This window comes from Salvelinus sp. IW2-2015, linkage group LG10, assembly GCF_002910315.2.
Source record: "Salvelinus sp. IW2-2015 linkage group LG10, ASM291031v2, whole genome shotgun sequence".
Lineage (NCBI taxonomy): Eukaryota > Metazoa > Chordata > Actinopteri > Salmoniformes > Salmonidae > Salvelinus > Salvelinus sp. IW2-2015.
Window position 1 is genome coordinate 345154 of NC_036850.1, and position 24266 is coordinate 369419.

Here is a 24266-nt window from a genome sequence, read left to right on the forward strand (position 1 = left end):
GGCGTATTCTGTGCAGGGCCACAGATCAATGCACAACATTAAAGGTTACAAGTGGAGGCAAAACACCACGTTCACGCCGCCCACTGTACTTCCTGTCAAAGGAAGTGGTACGGCCAGGAACAGGTTGGCACGGCGATGTGAGAGAGGCACTATGGGAATTATAGGGACGGATCCCTCAGGGGGAGGCAGGACGAGAGTAGCAGAGAATGGGGATTGTTTGAAGTGAGTGGATGGCGGCGATTTTGTAATTAGCTCATTGTTAATGGGTGTTATAAAAAAGAAAGTGGGCCACATTGAAATACTTTTAAAATGCATCTTTCCTTCCTTCCTTCCTTGCTTCCTTTCTTCCTTACTCCCTTGAGGTTTAACATGTTCTACTGCTAAAAATGTATCACCTCCAGCAGGAAAATACAAAATGAGGAGAGCATAGTAATTAAGACACTTACACACACGCACACATACACACAGCTTGCAAAATCTCACACACTCCCCAAACTTCACAAAGACTAACCACACACACATCAATAACGACTAACACACACACACACATCCAGCTTTTTAACCATTTAATTCATGAGGGTTTGGCAGCTTTCTTTCTATCTTTCTTCCCTCTCACCCCCCTTTCTCTCTTTCTCTTTCTCTTTCTCTTTTACTCATGTCTCCCTCAATCTTCTCCTTTCTACCTCTCACTCTCTCTCTCGTGGCCATAGTGCATGTGTATTTGAGTGTGTTCGTGCATGTGTGTGTACAAGTATGCGTGTGTGCGCATGTGTGTGTTTATGTGTATTAAGAGCCCCAGGTGATGCTCTTCTGCCCTATAATAAATCAGGCTTGCACTTTCGGCAAACACTGGCCTCTGCCTTTTAGACAAGGAGATTTACAAGAAAGAGCCATGGAAGTGAATACATAAATAAAAATAATAACTAATAGCAAGAGCTGGCCTGCTGCAGACACAAACACACATACACACATGCACACAAGGATAAAGAATACATTTAGGAGGTGTGTGTTTGTGTGTGCGCACCTTCGGTGTGTGTCTGCATATATAACAGTGCGAGTCTAATATTGTTGAGTATAATCGAACATCGTGACCAGGCTCTTACGCCTGACACCGCCCGTCCGCCACGGCCCTTTGGCCAATTAGCCTAGCCACCCCTCATACCTTGTTCCCCCGTGTTCCTCCTAGCAAGCAAATCAAATCAACCTTCCTCACAAATGAGAAGACTGGCCACATCTATCATAGTCTCACTCCTCCACCCCTCCACTCCCTCCATCCCTGTCAAAGCCTCCTCTCCAGGCTTTCTTTATTTATTCAAAGGAGTCCCTCGTTCAAAGGAGTGTATTCAAGGATTAAATTAGAGAATAGCAGAGAGAGATGCGCCGTCCGCCTGTTTGGCTCCTTCCCTTTGTGTGTAATTGGAGAAGCTCTCTCTTTCTCTCTCTTTCAGTAATAGAGAGCTTCTATTACCTACTCGGCTCTCTGACCACTCTCTCTCCCTCTCCTTCTCCCATCTTCCTCCTCTCTCGCTTTCTTTCTCACTCTCTCTCACTCTCTCATTGCTCTCTCTTGCTCTCTTTCAGTAATAGAGAGAGAGAATGAGAAAGAAAGAGGAGGAAGATGTTGGGAGAAGGAGAGGGAGAGAGAGTGGTCAGAGAGCTGAGTGGGTAATCAATGAGTCCCTGGTCAACCACGGGTCAAGAGGCTATACACTAACATGAATGAGCGCACACACACACACAACTTTCCGCTCTCACACAAGCAACTTGACTTTCGTCACGTAACATGGTTTACAAGGACAGCAAATGTGCTATCGTGATATGAAAACGCCACGTGGAAACTGCCTGGTAGAAAATAATAACGGAATTTGTTGCACTTTGAACATAAGCAACAAGCACTTCCTTAATTGAAACGAGAAGACAAAAAATGGATACTGTATATCCATGGCGAATGATTGCGGAAGATTACAAATGCATTAGCCTCCAGTCTGAGTTGAATGCCATTACGGATGAAAGTGTGTTCCTTGTTGTTGTGGCGGTGGTGTGTTTTTCCTCTTTTTTTTCACCAAATGGAATTACACTCCATCTTTGATTAGCTCGGTGGGATGGGGTTTGGGGACGCAGCTTTCCACAGTAATTAAGCTGTCAATCCAAAGCAAGGCCTTCTGGGTAAAAACGGCGAGCCGAACGTAAACTTTTCCAAACAGGTGGCCAGGAGATATAAGCAACTGCTCGTTGCTTCCGTCACAATATCTGGCCTAGATTTATTTTAGGACGTTTGTTCTTTCCCCTCCCTTTTTTTCAAATGGCCTCATATCATGGCCTTAGAGAGAACTCTGTCACTCTTTTACAATTCTTCATTACTAAATCCAGTACTACAGACTGGAATTACAAACAGACTATACTAAACAAGTTAAGTGTCTTACCACACACATAGCTATGTGTATTCGGATACCGGGTACCGCAATTTCACACTCTCACACCAAATAGCCTGAAGTCACAGGGCTATCGTCGCAGGCTCTATTTCCCTATGTGGGAGCGTTGCAAACTAGAGATTGGGATTTTTTACCTGGTTTGATGTACTGTACATTGTACAAATTAGCAGCTTTTCAGCACAGTTTTTTATTTCTGTATAATAAAAAAATCAACAAAGAAGTTGGCTATTTTTCAAGACGGCTATTACGCCAATGGTGGCGTAATCTAGGGGAATTCCTTCTTATGATGTGAATATCGACTGGGAGTATAGCATAAAGGAGGAAAGTGTTTTGGGAAGTGTTGAAATGTAAAACATATTCGGTATTCTGAGTGTGATAAATCACTTGTAGGTCTGCATATTCTTGGAGGCAATTTGTAACACCACTTTGGTGCTATTCACAATGCGAGTCACAAAACACAAGTCACAAAACCGAAGCATTCAAGTACGTCTCCTGAGTAGCAAGTGGAAGTTTATTTTCTATGGAAATACAAGTTTTTTTCTTTTTCCCTGTTCAGGTGATGTTTGAGGCTATTCGGGGAGCGGGCTATGAAGGGGACATTGCCATCGATGATGTCTCAGTCACCAAAGGGAAATGCAAGCAGGAGAACTCTGTCTCCAACACAGGTACTGTCTGTATGTCACAATGTTACTGTAGGGTGAAGTTTATCCAAGACGCTGGTCTTGGATCAGTTTGCATTTAATTTACATTTTAGTAATTTTGCAGACGCTCCTATCCAGAGCAACTTACAGAAGAGTGCATGCATACATGTTCATACTTTCTCCCCACCTTTTTTTTTCGTACTGGTCCCCCGTTGGAATTGAACCCACAACCCTGGTGTTGCAAGCAGCATACTATACTAACTGACCACATGGGATATTTCCTCCACTATTGGTGGGGATTGGAGGAGGGGAAACTGATCCTAGATCTGTACCTAGAGGAAAGACCCCGGAGCATTACTGTTCTGCAGGTACACTATATATACAAAGTATGTGGACACTCATTCAAATAAGTGGATTTGACTATTTCACCCACACGCGTTGCTGACAGGTGTATACAATCGAGCACACAGCCATGCAATTTCCATAGACAAACATTGGCAATATAATGGCCTTACTGAAGAGCTCAGTGACATTCAAAGTGGGACCGTCATAGGATGCCACCTTTCCAACAAGTCAGTTCATCAAATTTCTGCCCTGCTAAACTGTAACTGTAAGTGCTGCCCCGGTCAACTGTAGTGGAGACGTCTAGGAGCAACAACAGCTCAGCCACGAAGTGGTAGGCCACACAGAACGGGACCACCGAGTGCATAAAAATGATCTGTCCATGGTTGCAATCAGGACAATACGTTTTCGTCGGGAGCTTCGTGAAATGGGTTTCCTTGGCCGAGCAGCCTAAGATCACCATGTGCAATGCCAAGCGTTGGCTGGAGTGGTGTAAAGCTTGCCGCCATTGGACTCTGGAAGAGTGGCAACTCGTTCTCTGGAACTGGGATTTCATCAAGACAAAATACTGACGACTCACAAAAATTCACTTCCACATCGCAAGGCCGAAAGCTCTTGACCTTCATTCACTCATACTGACACTGCTATAGGATTCCTACAAGTTACCCACACCAGTCTCCATGCAGTGGCTCCATAGATCACTGACCATAGCACTGCCCATAATTGAAAGAGCTTTTCATCGCCAATGTATGGACAGCCACAATTGAACAACTCCACACGATGGCTTCTATTGACAATTACTTACCTCTAAGTGAGAAAGCGTCACTGTCAATGTATAATTGTGGCCGTTGACCACCACTGACAACAGTGATTGAATCAAGCCGTCACTAATCTGATTTGTAGCTCCCCCTGACTTCAAGTGCATTCTGGGAAATATTGCAGCAGATAGTCAGTTTGTAGAGTCACACCCCTCAATATTTCTTTCCACCCACTGATAGAAAACCATAAACGTTGTGTTTGTAAATTAATGGGGGATCTTAGGAAATGGTAAATGATTCAAGATAAAGCTACTTTACTATCTTAATGTACTTGCTGTATCGAGGGATCAAGGTAATCAGACTACAATTGGGGGGTGTTCCCAAGAAAATTATCTGGTACAGTGTTGGTATTTGTGTATTGTTACAACTCCTGAGGGTGCCTACGTCATTTTCAACAGTTATGGGAGTGCCCTACTTTGTTGTGGGAGTGTACCCCTGTAATTCCAACCTAACTGAAGGCACCTGCACTCCCCCACAGATCAAATTGGGAGGTACTATAACTTAGGCAAGTCAAGAGGCCTCCAAAACATTACAAACCTCTTCTTTCTTACCAAAAGCAACAGGCCAAGACAATCAACTCAACCCCCGAGACATCATCCCTTTCTGCTCACTTTCCCCCACGAAAATGACCGCAAAAACAAAACAAGGCTAAACAAATCAGGAGACGTTGGTGTGTCGGTAAATAATTAACGAGAAAAACCCTTTGCCCCCCCCCCCCCAAAAAAWAAAACTCATCTGAGAAAGCAGCAAAAGCAACGAAAGAGCCGAGAGCTAGCGGGGATCCTAATGTAATACAGTGAATTATTGATGGAGGGTGTAAACAGGAAGCCAGGCTACGCTAGCCTGTGGGGCCGATGCAGCGCTGCACAAGACAGCTAGCCGAGACAGATGGGTAATTATTGGTTAGAGGAGATTGGGTAGAGGAAAGACCCAGCCCGCACACCTGGGTCACCTCTATGTATTAGCAGACACAACGATGAGGAATAATGTATGTGGGTAAAACAATATAGGCCTGTTTCCCAAACATAGATTAAGCGTAATCCTCGACTATGAAACGTGTTCAATTGAGATGCTCTATTTATATGGGGCCAGTTTTACCAAACACATAATTAGCCTAGTCCTGTACTAAAATAKTTTTTAGTCCATGCTAAATCTGTGTCTGAGAACCTGGCACATATTGTTTGCCCCACAAACATTAGTATTAACCTGTAATAACCAACTGGTTTCTGCATGATTTAATTTACAAGACTAGTGATGAGCCAGCCAGTGTGATAGTTGTGTTATAGCATAGAACATTTCAAAGCAGACATAACCGATTACTGTACATCAATGGTGCCTTTTATGAAAGTCACTAATGGGTGGAATAAAGAGTCAGACACTTTGTTCATAAATGTATGATTGTTTTCTCTGTGTGTGTGTGTGTGTGTGTGTGTGTGTGTGTGTGTGTGTGTGTGGTGGTGGTGGGGGGGGGGGGTGTGGTGTGTGTGGTGTATAATGCAGGTCTAGAATCTGTATGTTAGTGTGCCAGTATGAGGGTGTGCATCATGTGGCGGCAACCTCCCAGGTGTCTTTTTGTCTACACTATATGGATGATGTGCTCCAATGTCTGTTAATGTAACCAGCAGGCGAATACACCAGACTCCGGCGTCGGCGCCTTCTAAATGTGGCACCTGGTATCACCTAACGCGCCTATAGGATATTTAGTGCACTACTTTTACTCCAGTATCTTGTATTTGCTACCCTGTCAAAGCTAGTAGTGCACTATGTACAGACAGATTCACTGGAGGCGTGCCGGCAATATGAGGAGATAGCCATTTGCGGATTGTGGGCAGGGTCGCTTACGGCTGTCCCTCAGACACCCCAATCCTCTCCGCAAACACATCCATGAACACTTTGCACACACCTCTGCCAACAGCCGCGCCCACACCACACACACCTCAAACTGATTTAGCCGCATATAACCACCACACCCACACACACACCCCCCACAACACACTAACACACACACACACCACAGGAGACAACAATTAACATTTTATGAACAAAGTGTCTGACTCTTTATTCCACCCATTAGTGGACTTTCATAAAAGGCACCATTGGATGTACCTTTGCCCTGTCGTCCGTTTACATGTCGTGGTTGTTCTACTTTGTTTTTCTTACTCACTGGCACTGTCTGATGGGTGTAGCACAGGCTGGCGGAACCGTGTGGCTCTCCTAAAATTAATGATGATTGCTCTGACATGTTGTGTTCAACTAACACTCACATTCATAATCATAGAATGACTGGAACTGGCTCTGGGGCTGAAGTGTGTGTGTGTGTGTGTGTGTGTGTGTGTGTGTGTGTGTGTGTGTGTGTGTGTGTGTGTGTGTGTGTGTGTGTGTGTGTGTGTGTGTGTGTTGAGAGACAGACAGAGAGGAGGTGTGTGGTGTGTGTGTGTGTGTTGTGTGTGTGTGTGTGTGTGTGTGTGTGTGTGTGGTGTGTTGTGTGTGTGTGTGTGTGTGTGTGTGTGTGTGTGTGTGTGTGTGTGTGTGTGTGTGTGTGTGTGTGGTTTGAGAGACAGACAGAGAGAGAGAGTGGTGTGTGTGTGTGTTTGCTTGTGTATAACAGAAAATGTGTGTGTGTGTAGGTGCCTGCCTGCTTGCCTGTCTATGTAAGTGTGTGTGTGTCTGCGTGTGCACATTTCCATGCATGTGTACGTGTCTTAGCTATGGGTGAGTTCGACAAGGGAATTGTTGCACTGCACGCCGTTCACTTTCCTCCCTCCTTTCCTTCCTTTGTTCCACTCCCCTTCTTTTGATCCTGTAAGGGGTGGCTTTCGATACTGTCTGGATCCCACGTCGGCGATGACTCAAGTCTCCGCGTTTTAGCTCCAGACCCCCTGGTTCTCTATCCCCTCGATCACCCTGTGTGGGATGCAACACTTCCAGATCCCTGGTGGTCCCACACAGTTGTTGAAATTGCGAAAAGTATACATATGCATATGGGCATATGCACAAGATACAGTGTATTGCACAGCACAGTACAATGACATGCTTATTTGCAAGCTCTCCTCACAAACTGTGCAGCAGCTACAAAAGTATTCAATACAAATATAGTTAGGAAACACAATATGAGAACAATAGAGCACATACACCATGCAGGGAAAAAGAAAGACAAATATTGTATTTAATTGTTCCCTATAAGAGCACGTGCCGATTGACTGGAGTTGACTTTGCAGTCATGGGCAGACTTGGGTTCAAACGCGTGGTTATTAAGTATTTGTATTTTAACTACTTATTTTCTGTGTATTTGAGTATTTTCAAATAATATGGCCAAATCAACTACTTCTATTTTCCTATGAATACTATTTTAAAATACGTGTTTCCAAATACATTACACATGCCCCTAGGACCAAACATACCTGTGTTCAAATGCATGGAGTATTTAAATATCTGTATTTGAAAATATTATATTTGTATTTGAACCCAGGTCTGGTCTTAGGCCGACTCCCATATCTCTGGTAGTCCATTTAGTGTGGGTTGGATGTTCTTGGATGTGCAAGTTGAAGTTGAAGCCCAGACATTGGAACATGGAGGACAGTTTCAAGCTGTTGCATTTATCAGAATTCAGCTGAACTGTGTTGGCCCCCTCCCATACACACCATAAGAAAACAACAGAGCACATTCACAAAGCTTTCAGAGTTGGAGTGCTGATCTAGGCTCGGGTCCCCCGACTCCTTATTTCCACATGATATAAAAGGCTAAACTGATCCTAGAATAAGCACTCCTATTCAAAGACCTTTGATACATACAGCCACAGATATTTTATCCATCGCCAACCCCCAACCAAACTTTTTTTGCTTCACCCCCTTCAAAGATCCTTGAGAGAGAAATCAGGGCCGGCCCCTGTGCCAGGCACTTGCACTTAACTTGTTCTCTATGGGAGAGGACGGGAGGAATAAAAAGCTTGATTATGAATACATAGATTTTCTGCCAGCGAGAGAAGCCCCCTAATACAAATGTATATTGATTTCTTAAATACAATACCTGCCTTACTCTTTATTTATGAAACTCATTCCACGGCTTACATGCGTAATGCGCTGTTGACTTTGTGTAAGTGCAGTGACTGTGGGTGGGTGGGGGGTGGGTGTTGTGTATGCAATTAGTGTGTGTGTGTGCGCGCATCTGTGTTTGCATGCACTTCGACAAAAGGAGAGGAAGGGTCGCAGATGTCTCATGTACAGGTGCTTTGTGATGCTGTTTCARATGAGTACAAGAAAACACAATGGCCGTGTCCGAATACCCATACTAGCGTATTGCATACATACACTGCATACTATTTACTCATCGTCGCATACTATTTAACACATACCGTTTAGTAAAAAGTATGCAATATGCCATGGCCGCAACGCAGTAGCAGCTCCTGATTGGCTGAGTAGATGGGGCGTGCGGGTGGATTTTTCCAAATTCAACACGCATGCATCGTATTAAGCGGCTTATAACAGCTCATTTCCAATTTGATTAATTTTCTCTAAACTATGAATGGAATAGGAATGGAGTTATATGCCTACTCAGGGTATAGGCAGATATCACATTCAAGCTATACTGTAGTAGCCCATCTTTCCTTTTTAAAAAGGTTTGAAGACAGAACAGATCATTTGGTTCCATTTCAAAATATTTCTTAGTGAAACCAAAGTGCCGTAGCATATATGAATTAAATCAAATGTTCAAATCAAAAGGCTATTGCACAGACAAACGTGGGCAGACGGTTGCATCACAAATCCAGAACCGCTGGACAGGAACATAAACTAAAGCACTGATCATTGGGAACGCGATCAGAATGAATGTTGAGGCTTGATACATACATTCAAAAATGTAATATGTAGCCTAACCTACAAAAGGAAAACATTCCATGTGTTCAAATCAAAAGGCCTGATTAACATGACATCAGTAATGCAGCCACATACCGAGTCCCCGGTTCAGACACATTCACGAGTCAAAAGATGGTTTAGTATTTAGTTTAAAACCTCAGATGAAGGCCAAGAGAACAATAAACACTTTTCCGTGAGAAAACAGAAATCCACTTTAGATATATATTTTTAAAGATTTCTGTTTTCAAAGATGTAGCCTACGATACCCGTGATCATTTTAATGAGAAAAAAAACGACTTTTTACAAGACTGCAGAAGCTTAGTTTTGTTGTTAGGCCCTAGTTCTCTTCACGTAGCCAATCACTTGCAGTCTACCTCTTCCAATGCATTGTGGAAAAGTGTGCAACATATTCTACTAGATGAAACGCCAATATGATTTTAACATCCTGGCATTTAAACCATACTCGATTTTCTAAACGTTGCATACTATTAAATATTATATTTTCGCATACTGAGAATGCGTCATGTGATTGTGCTGTGTCCCACTATTCGTTGATTTCGGTAGCACATCCAGTGGAGTATGACATCTGGGCATTTAAAGTATACTAGATTTTCAAAATAATTGCATACTATTAAACTAATTATTTCGCATACTCAAACGGCCTACTGTTTAGGACACAAGTATGGGTATTCGGAAATGGCCAGTGACATTGCATACATTTAAATAAAAACACAGTACACCAACTGTCCTATGAGCTTCAAATTCCCTGTCGAACACACAATCTATTCTTTGATTCGGCTCGGTTTAGAGATCTTCATGTCGAACAAGAGGCGAGAGGCGAGCAGTTTGATGATGACATCAAGGAGCAACTCGTCTCTCATATGCTATCTCAAAGCACTTATGACACACATCCAATCTCCATTGTGAACCCTGCCTCTGAAGTGATAAAATACATTACTCCCTTATGCCATTCTCAGGTTTTTAGTGCCATATCCCTCCACTCTTTCTCTCTTCATAAGATCTAGGGATTGCTTTACTGTTAAAGGTCTCCCATACATTTTTTAAATATGGGTTACTAGACTAGATAAAAGTATTGTACATTTAACTAAATCTCAAGATGTTTCACATTTTCATCTCTTTTTATCAATGTGACTTGTGGGTTGTGGACAATAGCCTATTGAGCTCAGACCATTCAGTTTGTTCTGTTTGTGTTTTCCACAGTTCTGATTGGGGGAGCCCCAGGTCTGCGCTCGCTCCCATTGGTCGCCTCACTGACCTTCGCCCTCTGCTCATATCTACTGCTGCTCTACAGATGATGAGCACAACGCACAGCGTCCCCTGTCTGCCGAGACAGGCTACTGCCCAGACTTGCGCTCTCTTCTTCTCTCCCTGTGTCCCTCGCTACCTCTCCCCACTCCCCTCCCTTCTTCCTCTCACCTTCTCCATCCACTTTTTAGTTTTCATCTCCAGCCCTGTTTTCGATGACTATCCATGCTTCACTTCTCCCATTACACCTTGGCTATGCTTGTAATTGACTGTCGTTTGATTGACTCTCTCTCTCTTTCTCTCTCTGTATCATTCTCCTTTTCCACACTCACCCCTTTACAGTCGTACGTGGCTGTGTTTTCCAGCCATTCTCTCTTTCAACCAATCACACTATTTTTAACCGAGGCAAAGTCGCAAACTCAATGACCTGACCTTTGACACCCAATATCACTCAATCCAACCCCTCACAGCAGACACACTTCATTCTTCTATTCACTCTCACACACTCTTCCGTCACCCCCCTTTACTCTTTCCAACCCCCCCCCCGGCGACCACCCGTATCCCTGACACACCAAAGTGTCGGACACTCTACCAAAGATGATGAAGAACCTGAGGAAAAAAGGGAAAGGATGGGTGGGGGGAGGGGTTGAGAATAATAGGATGACAAGGGTAGGGGGGTTCCCCCCCTCCTTATTGAACCCTCCCCCTCGCCTTCTTGGGTTGGGCGCCAGGGAGCTGCCGATCACAGCAGACTGAGTGACTGACAGACTAAGGAGGCTAGGAAGGAAGGAAGCAGAGAAGGAGTTCCCACTTGCCTCTCCTCTACCGGTCATGGCCGTAGATGACTTGTGTTGGATCGTACGTGTACATTTCTCTATATATGATATATTACAAAAGTTTAAATAATTAAAACATTCAGAAAAACACTCATGGACATGAGCAACGTTACAGGCTACGACAAAGCAAAACTACAGAAGCACAAATTTATACAATCTACTCCCTTTTATTTGGGGTTTTCCTCCGTGTGTTGTTGCTGTATGTCGTCTCAATCGAACTGTTTGTGTTCTTATGGTTTTTTGGGGGGCGGATGTGAAAAGAAGGGAGTGGTGACATTTATGTGGAAGAGATGGGTGTGGATGTGTTGGTTGGTACCTATGACACCCTTCGCCTATAGCCCACTCGTGGCAGGGATGGGCCAGTCACCTCCATTATGCCCACCACCCCACTCTCCACCCCAAATAACGACTTGACAGAGACTATGACTAGCCTCCCCTACTCACTCACCCTAGCCAGCCACATCCCCTATCTTCAAAGTCCAGCCAGTAACAGCATCTCTCGGACTTCCTGCGGTCTACAGACAATGGACCTCCTGCTTCCTGTACAAGGAGAAAGTGGAGGTGGAGCGTGATTGAAATCAATTATGCCAACCACGTCGATACGCATTATTTAAATGAGGCATGGATGTAGTATATTGGGGGCAGGGCGTCAAAATCCAAGAAAAGGACCAACAGGGTAAGGTGGGGGGGGGGTGCAGATCCGATAGATGGATTCTATTTCACAGGTTTCCGATGATGAATGTCATGTATAGGATTCTAGAGAAATAACTGAATCAACTGAAAATCGACAACATTTGGAAGGCAGCAGGTCCAATGTCCTACTACAACTGTATCAGCCGATCAAGGTTGAATGTCTTCGATGTAACCATAGTTTATTTAAGACGATTACTCATGTGACAGTATGATTGTGTTTCTGTGTGGAGCAATACTCATTCACTATCAGCTCACATAGTTAGCCCGAGCACATCGTGATTGATCAAAGTCTACATCTTGCAAATGCACCTGTTCGCCCAATTAAGGTAGGGAATCCAATGAGCCCCAAGCACATTGTTGCACAAAGGTACAGATTCAATCCGATCGTAGATTCTTGACAACGTAGCCTTTAAAGTCAATGTTCACGCTCACAGAAAATGCTTCAGATGTCCATTCAAACAGAAATCCCCTTTAAAAGCTGCATTGTCGACCATGCGCGATCGGATTGAATCTCAGTTAAAGTAATTGGTCACAATCTAAGAACAAAATAACCTAATTGATGATGCAGAACACATATAATTGGCAAGTTCTTCCTCTCAAGATTAGTTTCCAAAAGTCCCCTGAATCCTAAACCGCAACATACTACCCCTAGGCACTTGTATATCTGAGAGGGTTGGATAGGTGTAAGCACGATGGTGGTAGCTCCATCTTACCATCTGATACGCCAGGTGGAATTGTTGCTATATTGCTTATACCTGTCCAATCCTTTCATATCTACGCAAGTGCATGGGAGGAGGGACTAAGGGTTGATTTGGTATACAGGGATACTGTTACATCAGTCTTCTCCAAATAAGTGTTGTATATTTACTGCATGAGGCTTTTTTTATCGTATCGGTTGCCGATATTACTTAATTCAGCTCTCACCTTCAACTTAAAGTTCTCAACAAGGGAACCTTGTTCATATACATACACAGAACATGGACATAAAACTGTGTGCCTCTAAGACTTGCTTCCATAATCTTCCTAAATTAAAGCACTTGGTAAAAATTGGGTGTGGACACTCGATATCAGATGTCAAGTGCATTTTGGCTGTCTTTTTGACATCCCTCATAGTCACATTGTAATAGCAACTTAGGTCCATACTGCATTGCAAGCACATGAGAAACATTGTTTTATTAAATGTATGTCATTGTGATATGGGAGCCATCTTGTGTGGTCCTAACCTCATGCTTGCTTGTACACTTCGCTCGCTCACTTTAACTGTAACACCCATATGTATGTAACAGCAGCTCATGTCTTAGCGTAGATGCTCTCCAACGGTTGTTGGAATTTTGGCATCTCAGGTCACGTCTTGAGCCAACATGGTGTCACAGGGGGTAAGGTGTCTTATCTCAGCTCTGTGTTAACTGTGGTGTTCATGTGCTACTCACAACCAAGAAAGTCTGAAATATCCAACTGGGAAACTCGGTAGAAGAGTGCTTGATTCATCACTTGGAAGCTTTGGACATCGGAAGCTCGGAGTTATGACGTGTGGGCAATTTAGGGCTATTTTTTTGTTCCAAGATTCTATCAGAGTTTACGATTACTCCGGTACCACATGACAGCAGTTACTGTCTTGCCGACTACCCATTTCCCACCTCCTTTATCCAGTAAGCTGTGCATTTCGTAAGCATTTTTGGCAAAGCGCTGACCATTTGCTAACTACCATATTTAATGTATATTTACAACTATCTGTAAGTATAGGCAGGAGATATGAAGGGTGGCAATGCCTGACTTAGGACATAACAATGATGCATCAGAATCAGATGCGACTGAAAGATAATTATCAAAGTACTTTATCACATGATTTTAAATGATAATGTATCATTAGGAAATTTGAACTCATGTTCTACATGACATTGACCCCAAAGAATCCAGAGGCTTGGTGCAATTGATGTTCACTTGTTGTTTTATTTCATTTGTGGTTTCTTCACACATCTAGAGTATTTGGCAATTATGAAGAAGGTAGTGGTTTTAAAAGGAAAATCAATTGTTTTCCCTTTTATTTGTATTTATTTTCGTAAATGTTTTTTTTTTACAAACCAAGACTAAAACATCAAGCTAAATCAATTTGAGATCACACACATTCCTGTCCATGGTCACATACTTTACTAGAAAAAATATGAACATCTTCTTTAAATGGAGTTCCACAATAATCATATATGTGTAGCTAAGGACCTACAGTYTGTGTAACATTACAATTAGTCTCAACACACTGAGCGTTTGAAACACAACACGTGTAGATGTAACCGGATCCTACTATACCTGTACTCTGCTGCTGTGTTCGCGAGAGCGTGGGAGGGTCCACTTCAAAAGATATTATACAGTACTGCAAATACATTGCTGACACTGATTACAATTATTACAGTTGAGTAACCTGCATAGAAATGCCCAGGGCCTAGACTGATCATGTTAAATACCCAATGGAAGAAAGGGTACAGCACAGAAATAGTAATCCAACTATAAAACTTGGATTAGATTTAATGGGATAAGATTTTATCTTTGTGTCTTCTGTGTTCTTTACTATAGAATGCTTCTCAACGTTAACACTGTTGTAAAGTCAGGTGAATTCCTTGTCAATGAAATATGTGGGTAGGAATACTATGAAATGGGCAGGAATACTATGAAATGTGGGCAAGAACACTATTTTGGGGAAATAAGCATTAACCAATATATTTATTGTAGAGGGGAGAATTGTAAATGATTAATTTTGATCTTATGAGATGATGGTTGAAGTGCCTCCATTGATCTGAACCGGACCTTCAGTATTGGTAGTAATATTTAGTTGTTTGGATTCATGGTCTTTCTTTCCAAAACTCCTATATGAATTGAGTCCATAATTGATCAATGCTCTGCTGGCTGTACATTTTTGATATTGACAAACGTTACACAGCCTAACCTTAGGTTGTCTTTACTGTCACCAGATCAATTGGAAATTAAACTAACCTCCATACTTCAAATGAAACCATGAAATGCCTGAAAGTGAGGCAATTTTGGGTTGACAAATCAGATATATCCAATAGTTGGCCATTTTAAATCTATTCACTTGTGTCCATAAAGGAGTATGCAGCTGTTCGGTCTGAGGTATAATTCATTGTGCTGCTTTTCATGCACTTTAATGTGAAATTAAATGTCTTGAAATGTATGCCATTTGACACCCATTGTGTACTAATGCTCGTTTTTTAATACTTCATGATTGTCACATCACTCCCTCATTAGCTGAGGTTGTCCTAAAATCTACACCGTACTCTATTATTGCAGMCTGGTTTAAGGTGTAGATTATCAATATATTCCTCTAGGATACAAGACCGAATGGGAGTTCAGTTCCCGGGTATCTCCCAGTTATCTCCCTGCTTATTCTCTTCTGATTTCAGGAATTCTACAACCAAGATTTCTGAAAAGAGTGGGCATTTGGTAAATAAATGTGGCATTGCCACACCTCCAGTTATCTGATGTTTTTACATGATCCAGGTTTTCCCTTGACCACCTAAAGGGTCCCCAGTTCATGCTGAACATTTTCAAACCTCCACTACAAGTGTATGTACTATCAAAATGTTTTGTTGTAGATTATCAATCTATCATCTTTTGTCCATCATATCCTTGTAGTTCTCTGTCTCAAACAAGAAGGTTAGAAAGGACCCCCGACATGCAGGTTAGAGATCAAATAAGCAAGTGCCTCACAACTGGTATTCCTCCATGAGGTGACTTTCCATCCATGAAAACCACTTCAGCCAGTTAGCGTAGTGTCCAAGCAATATCTGTGGCCATGTTCAGAAGGGGTGGCCAGTCACTCAGTCACTAAAAACGACCCCCTCTTCCATTAGAGACATCCCGGCACACACCATTGATGCTCTACGTATTCAACAGCAGGACCGACTGACTGTTACTGTATAGGTTTTCACATCACTGCCTCACTGCCAGTGCAGACACTTTGTCCACTCACATAAAGGGTGCGTTCCGGATACAGTGATTTTGAGCAGGGCTAAGTTTCCCAAAAACAATTTTAGCATTCAAAAATCATTGTTTGTCCATTGCCTACCTATGGATTTAGGATGATCTTAGTGCTAAAGATTATCGCCATGTTATTGGGAAAGTCACCCCAGATCTTTATAATGCCTGGAGAAGTCTTTTACYTCTGATCAACCACATCAACATGATGTAATCATCCTATAATCTACGCAGACCTGTGCAGGATCTGTGTATCTGGAGCGCAACCAAATGACTGAACCCTCCCCAATGCAGTCAGATTGGTCAGAGTAACTTCACAGCTCCTGCCTGGCTGTGCAGGATCCGAGACAAAGATGGTGTGTGTGTATATGCACCTTAGTGAACGCGTGAAGAACGGTATAGCAGTGCTGGGTGTTGTATATTCTCTGTCATGTACTGAAATATTTTAGAGGAAAAATATATTTGAAATATGACTCCAAAATGTATGAATAAATAATCATGAAAGAACAAAAAGAGATGATTTTTGTCATCTTTTCCAATACACACAGTGGGTTCTCGCACATTGTGTCACCATCACACGTACATAATGATTTCACCATAAAAACACCTCTTGGGGACTTGCTATGCAGTGTAAAACACAGAATTCCAACTCCCACACCATCCTCTATCCACCAGTTTGTATTCAAGCCTTGCATATTACCAGCATCACAGTGAATTTAGTAATCAGAGCTCATTCACATCCTGTGGCTGTAAGTAGCATTACAGACACCTGCGTTGTCTCCACCTGGCATATCAAATAAACTTCAAAATGAGATTCCTATAGCAATTAGCAAGCACAAATCATTATTCAAATGTCTTGTCGCATGTCATGCAGTTTCGGAAGTTATTCAGATCACTCGGCTGTGTTTTCGCTGTCTAGGCAAGGGAAGTTGGAAACAATGTTCATATAGGAGGCCCAGCACTTTTGAGCATTGTAGCATTTCCCACTACCTTCACACGACTGCAATTTGCAATTATCCTCTGTTTATGCTCCGATAATGTACATGTACTGTACTTTTTTTTAGGAGATCCAGGGCTACAGACATGTAGGTTCAAGTATAGGCCTAGTATCAATTGAAATTACACACATACAGGTTCACAGGAAACCGGGTCGGACTCTAGGATATACACCGAGTGTACAAAACATGAGTTTCATCCCCTTTTGCCTTTCAGACCAGCCACTGTTGAGCGTAAACAACTCAGAAGCGTTGCAGTTCTTGACACACTCAAARCAGTGCGCATGGCACCTACTACCATACCGCGTTCAAAGGTACTTCAATATCTTGTCTCACCCATTCACCCTTTGAATGGCACATATACACAATCCATGTCTCAGTTGTCTCTGGGCTTAAAAATCTGTATTGAACCCTTCTCCTCCCCTTCATCTACACTGATTGAAATTGATTCAACAGGTGACATCAATAAGGGATCATAGCTTTCACCTGGATTCACCTGGCCAGTCTGTCTTGGATAGAGAAGGTGTTCGTAATGTTTTGTACGCTCAMTGTACATATTTAGAGCACGTATAGCTATCAGTTAACAATACCTGTCTTGGTAGGTCAATCAACTTTGACCTAGAACCACATACAATACTTTTGCCATGTGACATAATCCTGTTCTGGTATGAACACTTCAGTTGTAAAGTTCTAAAACCTAATTTGTCATAAGTTTAAAATTAGTAGTAGTTATTATCAGCCAAAAACATGTAACATGTCCTACACAGTCTCCTGGGCAACACATTTCAACATGTCTGGCATTGTTATACATGTCTGACCACTGTCTGTACAATTCTTGAGGTATATCTCTGCAAGCAACAGTTTAGTGTAATGCCCCAAGGCTTACTAGATACTAGACAGGGTCTGTTATTCCGGCCCCTTATCCATTGCTCCTGGGCTGCTTTGACCCCTGACCTCATCAGGGAGAGCCTTCTCACTTCAGGACAAGGAAACGATCTGACGGGTCCAGCTGAGTGTAGTGGAAGAATACAAAATGTGTCAAAGTCAGAGGGGATGGGTGGAAGGTGGTAGTGATGGTGGTAGAGGGAGCGACATAGTCTCATTAAGATAATTCCCATGCAGCCTTGTTTACYAGTTCTAACACTGGAATGTGAGTTGTAACACTTTCTCTTTCGGAACTTGTTGGCTATCACCAGTTAACGCTTGATCTGATTGAATCTAGGACAAAGACCCAGCTGGGTGCGCAGTCGGTCCAGGGCGCTTCGCACATTCCACACACTCGGCAAGCTCCACGCTCTCTGTCATTTCCCCCCTCCTTCCCTTTCTCTCCACTCATCCCTCCACCCCTCCCCTTTCTTCCTTACTGTCTCCTCACAAAGCACAATGGCGGGGCCCGAAAGACGCCAACTCGCCTGCATTTTCYTGATCTGTGACGGAGATAGATATAGGGCTAATTAAGCGGCTCTTGTTCTAGACATGGCTTATTGGTGGGTTGGGATGATTCGGTTGATTCAGATGCTGACTCTCGTCGTTTTAGGCTCTCGTCTCAAGTCATTAAAAAAAAAAATTACCTTTAGTTAAAACCTCTACCGCTTCTCTCTCCCGGATCCGGGATCCTCCTCATCAAAAAAGCTGACTAGCATAGCCTAGCCTAACGCGACAGGGATATCATATAATATAATTTCATGAAATCACAAGTCCAATACAGCAAATGAAAGATAAACCATCTTGTGAATCCAGCCACCATTTCCGATTTTTTTAAATGTTTTACAGCGAAAACACAATATATATTTATATTAGCTCACCACAATAGCCAAACACACAATGCCATGTTTTCACCATGTTTTCACCGCCAACATAGCTTTCACAAAACCACAAATAGAGATAAAATTAATCACTAACCTTTGAACAACTTCATCAGATGACAGTCTTTTATAACATCATGTTATACAATACATTTATGTTTTGTTTGAAAATGTGCATATTTAGAGGTATAAATCGTAGTTTTACATTGCAGCCACCATCACAAATAGCACCAAAACAGCCAGAATAATTACAGAGAGCAACGTGAAATACCTAATACTCATCATAAAACATTTATGAAAAATACATGTTGTACAACAAATGAAAGATACACATCTTGTGAATCTAGCCAATATTTCCGATTTTTTTAAGTGTTTATCAGCGAAACACAATATATATTTATATTAGCTCACCACAATAGCCAAACACACAACGCCATTTATTCACCGCCAACATAGCTTTCACAAAACCCACAAATAGAGATAAACATGAATCACTAACCTTTGAACAACTTCATCAGATGACAGTCTTATAACATCATGTTATACAATACATTTATGTTTTGTTCGAAAATGTGCATATTTAGAGCTACAAATCGTSGTTTTACATTGTGAATACGTAGCCATGATGCACCAAATTGTCCGGAGAAATTTTGGACAGTCACGTAATCTAACCAAAAAACTCATCATAAACTTTACTAAAAAATACATGTTGTACAGCAAATGAAAGATACACTGGTTCTTAAGGCAATGTAGATYGGGAATAATAGATGTATACAATAGTGCTGTCTCAAAATTCAATATGGAWACATTTATGAAACATATTTTACCTCACAGCCTAGTGCTGGGAGTTGATTAAAAAAAAGAGTGCATTCCAGATGTCTAACAGTCTTGAGAATCTGAATGAAGTCCTTCACAGGGAAAGTAACACTCTAGATGGGAAAAGTATATTCCAACAAGTCACGGAGCTAAGGGACCTTAAACAACAGAAGTTCATTTCTAATTATGATCATTATACCTTAACTTCTTGTTTCGAAGAAAACAACAACACTCACTACTTATTTGGGTGTCACAGAGTATCCAAGTCGAGCCTATTCCCAGGTTTATGATCAAACTAAATTAGCCTATACCAATCATGAAATGTAGCCTGTACCCAGCGGATAATGAACAAGAGCATATTATCTATTCAAGAAAGCATAGAGCAGCTAGTCTCACTGCCTTCATAATAAGACAAGAGAAACAACCCGGGAATTAACTTGCCTAGTTAATGCAACCGCTGTGTTAAAATACTTTTAGTACAACGTACAGCATGCAATATTGTGAGACAGCGCCCAACAATTCTCCGCCTTGTTGGAGCCAACGCAAACCACAAAAATACAAAATAACATCATAAATATTCTCTTACTTTTGATGATCTTCCATCAGAATGTTGTGCAAGGAGTCCTAGGTCCAGAATAAATCGTTGTTTTGTTTTAGAATGTCCATTTCTTCTGTCGAATTAGCAACTTTGGCTAGCCATGTGAAGGGCACATGTCCAAGAAATCTTAGCGCATGGAACGAAAAATTCCAAAAGTCCCAATAAACGTCGAATAAACTGGTCAAACTCGGTTGAAAATCCTACTTTATGATGTTTTTCTCATATGTATCCAATAAAATCAGAGCCGGAGCATTTCGTCGTGTATACCTAACGCATTTCAGAAGACAATGTGAGGTTCCCTGGTGCGCAGTTGAATACTGCCAAAAGAGCGGACCTGTCACTCCAAAAGCTCTCATTCGGTCTCACATCAAGCTAGACACCCCATTCAATTCTACTGCCTGTTGACATCTAGTGGAAGGCGTATGAAGTGCATACAGATCCATAAATATAAGCCAGTTGAATAGGCAGGCCCTGACACAGAGCCCCATTTTCAGAATTTTAATTTCCTGTTTGGAAGTTTGCTGCCAAATGAGTTCTGTTTTACTCACAGATATAATTCAAACCGTTTTAGAAACTTCAGAGTGTTTTCTATCCAATAGTAATAATAATATGCATATTGTATGATCTAGAACAGAGTACGAGGCCGTTTAATTTGGGCACGATTTTTTCCCAAAGTGAAAATAGCGCCCCCTATTAAGATTAAGAAAGTATTCAAACCCCTTGACTTTTTCCACATGTTGTTCTGTTACAGCCTGCATTTAAAATTGATAATTTTTTACTGGCCTACACACGATACCCCATAATGTCTACTTGGAATTATGTTTTTAGAAATTGGTTTAAAAAAATTTACAAATGAAAAGCTGAAATATATTGAGTTATGGAAAGCCTAAATAAGTTCAGGAGTAAAAATGTACTTACAAGTCACATAATAAGTTGCATGGACTCACTCTGTGTGCAATAATAGTGTTTAACATAATTTTTGAATTACTACCTTATCTCTGTAACCCACACATACAATCCCTCAGTCTAGCAGTGAATTCCGGGTAACACTATACAATAAGTTTCCATTTGTAAAGGGTTTGGAATGACGCTATTGACAGTCGTTTATCATTTTCAGTGATTGCACAGTTAAACAATAGTTATTTTCTCACTTTTGGGTGTGATGCATTGTTGCTTTGTCCCAGCAAGTTCATGGGCGTACATATCACTAACAAACTGAAATGGTCCACCCACACAGACAGTGTGATGAAGAAGGCGCAACAGCCCCTTTTCAACCTCAAAAGGCTGAAGAAATTTGTCTATTCACCTAAAACCTTCCAAACTTTTACAAATGCACAATTGAGAGAATCCTGTCGGGCTGCATCACCGCCTGTTACAGAAACTGKASCGCTCACAACCGCAGGGCTCTCCAGAAGGTGGTGCGGTCTGCACAACGCATCATCAGGGGCACACTACCTGCCCTCCAGGACACCTACGGCACCCGATGGCACCAGAAGGCCAAAAAGATCATCAAGGACAACCACCACCCGAGCCACTGCCTATTCACCTTGTTATCATCCGGAAGGCGAGGTCAGTACAGGTGCATCAAAGCTTGGCCGAAAGATTGAAAAACAGCTTCTATCTCAAGGCCATCAGACTGTTAAATACCCATCACTAGCACAGAGAGGCTGCTGCCTACCTACAGACATGATATCATTGGTCACTTTAATAAATGGAACACTGCAGTTTCTAAAACTGTTTGAATGATGTCTGTGAGTATAACAGAACTCATATGGCAGGCAAAAACTTGAGAAAAAATCCAACCAGGAAGTGGGAGATCTGAGGTTGGTCGTTTTTCAAATCATTCCCTATTGAAGATACAGTGGTATAATGGTCATGTTGCACTTCCTAAGGCTTCCACTAGATGTTAGTCTTTAGAGCCTTGTCTGATGCTTCTACTGTGAAGTGGGGCCGAATGAGAGGGGATTGAGTAAGGTCTACCATGAGCTGAGCATGCGCTGACCATGCGCGTTCATGTGAGAGCGAGCTCTGTTCCATCGCACTTCTGAAGACAAAGGAATTCTCTGGTTGGAACATTATTGAAGAATTATGTTAAAAACATCCTAAAGATTGATTCAATATTTTGTTTGTCATGTTTCTACGGACTGTAATATAACTTTTTTTACTTTTAGTCTGTACTTTCCGCTGGACTTGCACATGCYTCGTGAGTTTGGAAAGTGTACTGAACGCTAGAACAACAAGGAGGAATTTGGACATAAATTATGGACATTATCGAACAAAACAAACATTTATTGTGGAACTGGGATTCCTGGGAGTGCATTCTGATAAAGATCATCGAAGGTAAGTGAATGTTTATAATGCTATTTCATGACTTATGTTGACTGCACAATATGGCAGATATCTTTTTGTCTTGACTGGGCTCTGAGCGCCGACCTCAGATTATTGCATGGTTTCCTTTTTCCGTAAATCTTTTTTGAAATCTGACACAGCGGTTGCATTAAGGCGAAGTGCATCTAAAGTACCATGCATAACACTTGTATTTTCATCAACATTTATAATGAGTATTTCTGTAAATTGATGTGGCTCTCTGCAAAATCCCCGGAAATTTTGGAACTACTGAACGTTACGCCAATGTAAACTCAGATTTTTGGATATAAATATGAACTTTACCGAACAAAACATACATGTATTGTGTAACATGAAGTCCTATGACTTCTGATGAAGAAGTCTTTTTGTGAATCCTCTCTTTGGCTGGAAAAATGGCTGTGTTATTCTGTGAATAGGCACTCACCTAACATAATCGTTTGGTGGTGTAAAATACATGTATGTTTGAGGAATTTTAATTATGGGATTTCTGTTGTTTTGAATTTGGCGCCCTGCAGTTTCACTGGCTGTTGACGAGGTGGGACGCTACCGACGCTACCGTCCCACATACCCTAGAGAGATTAATAAATGGAACACTAGTCACTTTAATAATGTCACTGTAATAATGTTTACATATCTTGCATTACTCATTTCAAATGTATATACTGTCGTGACTATTAATGTGATGACTGTTTTTTTCTCAAATCAATCAACTAACTTCTCTGTCGTCGAAAGTAGTAGTTGAAACTASTCATCCATCTATTGCGAGGAGTTCGAGAGATGTAAGACTCTGGTTTGTCCACCAGAGGTCACAATGTCCTTTGTAGTTGTAGGCTTCTTTTGTTCTGGAGTGTTCGTTAGAATGGATTCATCAGAGGTGATAAGGAACTGTTCTTCTTTCCTGTCTGCGTTGAGTTTCCTAGGCTAACAGTACTTAAACAGTTGTAGACTGTGAATGTTCCGGTTTAATCTTTAGCTTCTTCACTCGTTGAGAGTTTCAGAGGGTCTTAKCATTTTCTGGTGTTGTAGTTTTAAACCATTTGTCAGTSGTGTAGCCACCACTCCACGCTGTCTGATCTCATTTAAATTCAAACCATTTGTCACGATCGTTACAAGGAGTGGACCAAGATGCGGCGTGGTATCTTTTCATCCTTTAATATTGGAAATTAAAACTTCAAAGAACAAAACGAACAAACTAAACTTGAAGCTCTAAATAATGCTCACAGGCAACTATACGTAGACAAGATCCCACGAAACACAAAGGGGAAATTGGCTGCCTAAATATGATCCCCAATCAGAGACAACGATAAACAGCTGCCTCTGATTGGGAACCATAACAGGCACACATAGACATATAAACCCCTAGATGACCCACCCTAGTCACACCCGACCGAACCAACATAGAGAATAACAAGCTCTCTATGGTCAGCGCATGACAGTACCCCCCCCCCCCCCCCCCAAAGGTGCGGACTCTGACCGCAGAACCTGACTCAATAGGGGAGGGGCCGGGTGGGCATCTACCGTCGGGGGTGGCTCCGGTGTGGGAGGAAGGACCCACTCCGCTCGTGGACACGTCATCGGAGGAACCGGACCGTGGGTCGTCGCCGGAAGAACCGGACCGTGGGTCCCCGCCTGAGGAACCAGACCGTGAATCATCGCCGGAACTCCGGACCGTGAATAGTCGCCGAGGGCTCGGGGCCGTGGATTGTCGCCGGGGACTCCGGACCGTAGATTGTCGCCGGGGACTCCGGACCGTAGATCGACGCTGGAGGCTCCGGACTGGGAACCCTCGCAGGAGGCTCCGGACTGAGAACCCCCGCTGG

At 42.3% G+C, this 24266-nt stretch overlaps 1 protein-coding gene across 1 annotated transcript in view; it reads left to right on the forward strand.

Annotated features, from left to right (window-relative positions):
• Positions 1-16370, forward strand: part of LOC111969077 (MAM domain-containing glycosylphosphatidylinositol anchor protein 1) — a 308744-nt gene extending 292374 nt beyond the window's left edge. The window contains exons 17-18 of the mRNA XM_070445289.1: positions 2989-3097; positions 10305-16370. Coding sequence (XP_070301390.1) covers positions 2989-3097; positions 10305-10399 — 204 coding nt within the window. The 3' untranslated portion in view covers positions 10400-16370. The remainder of the gene's footprint in view (positions 1-2988; positions 3098-10304) is intronic.
• The last annotated feature ends 7896 nt before the right edge of the window (positions 16371-24266 follow it).